This window comes from Dendroctonus ponderosae, unplaced genomic scaffold, assembly GCF_020466585.1.
Source record: "Dendroctonus ponderosae isolate FM_Combo_2020 unplaced genomic scaffold, Dpon_F_20191213v2 Dpon_F_20191213_5, whole genome shotgun sequence".
NCBI lineage: Eukaryota > Metazoa > Arthropoda > Insecta > Coleoptera > Curculionidae > Dendroctonus > Dendroctonus ponderosae.
The window spans coordinates 14214233-14217358 of NW_026018715.1; the positions used below are offsets into that span (position 1 = coordinate 14214233).

The window sequence follows — 3126 nt, forward strand, 5'->3', positions numbered from 1 at the left end:
CGGTCGAATTAAAAAGGTACTTATCCAACGGATTGTTATGAGCTCGATATAACTTTGTCTGTCACCGTTCGGAAACCCATAAAATCTTATCGGTCATAACTTTATAACTTTATCCACTACATAGTTATGGAACCAATCAGGGCAAATGTTGAGAAACCGGGCATCTGTCTGTTTGGTTCGGTTTTTTCAAAGTCCTCCACAGGGTGATTGGCCAGCTTTGCTACTTATACTTATATATACCACTTGTGCCAAAACTCTTCTTGGGATGCGACTAGGCCTGGGTAACGCAGTGAATTTTTAGGAGTTGCGCAGTGCCACGCAATCGGGTTGGTGCGCCAATCCAACGCACCAGCGCAGTAATTCAGTTCCGTTTGTTTCAGACTTTTCACTGGTTTTGGATTTATTTTGATGGTCATTTATTAATAATTTTCTTCTAAATGCACCATTTTATGAAGTTTAGCTTAAAAATGCTGAAAGTCTTAAGGTTTTTTCCGGGAAAAATTATGAAATAAATTTCGAATCCTTCGTCGCTTTGTAAAAGGTCTGAAATCCCTTTCCTGCTTCGAATTTGGAGCAAAAATCAAGTAATTTTCTATCAAAAAACGAACAGAATAAGCGAAAGTTTATAACAGATTATTTGGAAATCTCGTCACCTCCATACCACTGAAGACTGTAAGAGTTCGTTTAAAAGTTGTGGGTTTTTAGTTTTGACCGACTTTTTTTTGCTTTACTTTCTGCTCAAAAACGCTCTATTTCTTTCAAAATTTTTTAAGTTTCACTTAAAAATGCTGGAGGATGACGATCTGGAGGACTTTTGCGCGAAAAATTCCAAGATAAATTTATAGCTTCGTAAAGATTTTACAAAAACTTTTTCACCGTCGAATTCGGGACAAAAGCGAAAATGAATTCCTCCCGTTTTCCCCCAAACTCATTAAGGTTTTCTGCAAAACCGATCAGAAAACTTAAAGTTTTTGATCGAAAACGCTAAAAATCGCATTATTTTTTTAGTTTTACCTAAAATACCGACAATATTTAGGTGTTTTCTGTGAACAATTATAAGATAACTTTTATTAGAACACTCGCCTCCTTTAGCGTTTTGCAAAAATGTTCGGAAACTTTTTGCAGCGTCGAATTATGGACAAAACCCTCATAATTATTTCTAGGTGTTTTTCGAAAAATATTTCCCCGAACTGAAAAAGCGAAAGTTTATAATCATTGATTTGGAAAAACTCTTGGAAACTGGAGTTTCTTCACTTTTAGGTCAATATTTCGAAACAACGCTGTCTCTAAACAGAAAAACTGCGTTTTTCCTAACGGTTTACTGTAAAATACTGACAAACTGAATCTTTTATGCAAAAAATTAAAAGATTGATTTTACAAGAAAATTCGTCGACTTTCTTTGGACTCAGTTCTGTTGCAGGAAAAATCTAGACGACTTTTTTTAGTTGTTTGAACAAAGTAGTAAAACCTTACTCAGAAAAAATGAATTGTAACTTATTAAACGATGAGTTATAACCCGTTAACTCAGAGAGCGGCAACAACTCAATAGCGCAACTCAACACAGTGTTACCCAGGCCTAAAAGCGACTGTTATGTCCTCTTGTGTGAAATCGCGGATGGTGAAGTATTTAACACTTGCAATTTCCGGTTTATTTCGGTTCCAAAATTTATACCGGGTGTCAATTTGAAAACTTCCCACCCTTAATATCTACCTATCTTGCAAATTTCCTAGAAATCCTCAGAAACGCATGTGTTAGCTCGCCGTCACTGGCTTAGTGTTTTTACGTTTACCTGGGCGAAGTATTAATTTCTTTCAAACATTGCAAACTGTACCGAAAAAACTGGAATTAAATATTTCTCTTTAGGTTCAGCCCTTAACAGTGTGTCAATATAAAAACTGATTGATTTGCTTCTTTAGTTATTCACTTCTTACACGTAAACTCATGTATCCAGCTATCAAAAATCGAGACTGGCGAGCTGTCGCTGAACTCCTTCGTGGCTATCAAGCTCACGCACGACCTCAACAGGGCCACAAACGCCACCAAAGAGCTTTACGGGGCCGACGTTTTGGTCTCCTACGACTTGATCAAAGAGCTCCTCCACTATGAGTCGCGAGTGCACGGGCTCAATTTGACTCACAGCCAGGACAAGGATTACATCAGCAATCTGGTGCATTCGATCAACGTAGTTCTCGCTGTGAAATATGCGGCTCATTGGGACCGAATCAAGGAACTGACCGGCGAAAGTGTGGAGAACTTGATCAGCTTCATGGAGAAATACATTAATGTTCTGTTGGAGAGCCAGCATGACACCTACACGAATCCTTTTGAGATTGTTTCCCGGAATGTGGGTGAGTAAGGGAGTTTAACAGTTTTTGCAATTGATTAATAACACCGTAAATACTTTCCTGACTGTGCTTCAATCCTGGGCTTCAGTCATTTATTGTCTATTTATCAATTAGAATACGTTTCGGTGTTTTCCACCATCATCAGTTTCTCTGAAACAACAGATAGTTGAAAAAAAATCATTAATTTAAAAAACAATCACAGTTCGTCAACAGCTTCATCATATCACACACTAAAATACATCACAATTGCAACACTTTGAAACATTCTAAGATTAATTAGGCCTAACAGGTGATTAGTCAGGACAATCAATTATGGGAAGAGACTAGAATTCTTTGTTCAGATACTTAAATATTTTTACTTACATGTGTAGCGTTGTTGCTACTTTAAGCCTTGGCATATATTTGGAGTATTAATTTTGTCCATTTTGCACACAAAGCGAAATACTGTTTATATTGATTTCATTTAACTTTCAGCTATTTTCCTATGCATTCTAAGAGTATTATTTTTGGTTTGCAAAATTCTTCAATATACCGGGTGTTAGTTAATATTCTAGGCCTAATTAATCTTAGAATGTTTTAAAGTGTTGCAATTGTGATGTATTTTAGTGTGTGTAGGGGCGTTCGTTTATACTTAGAACAAGTAAACATCAACTACTATAAAAACATATATTTACACTCCCAAATAGTAGACAATGTGTAATGGCAGTTCGTCAGGTGGTCGATCGAGAGAATACATCTGAAATCAATTTAGAAAAAGTAATTGAGTAACCAGTTCAACAA

The 3126-nt window shown here is 36.5% G+C and overlaps 1 protein-coding gene across 2 annotated transcripts in view; it reads left to right on the forward strand.

Moving 5' to 3' along the window:
- LOC109545475 (protocadherin-like wing polarity protein stan) overlaps positions 1–3126 on the forward strand; it is a gene marked incomplete in the record, with an annotated part of 27847 nt that overhangs the window by 16764 nt on the left and 7957 nt on the right. For both annotated transcript variants that reach the window (XM_048666350.1, XM_048666351.1), the window contains 1 exon segment: positions 1953–2349. In XM_048666350.1, coding sequence (XP_048522307.1) covers positions 1953–2349 — 397 coding nt within the window.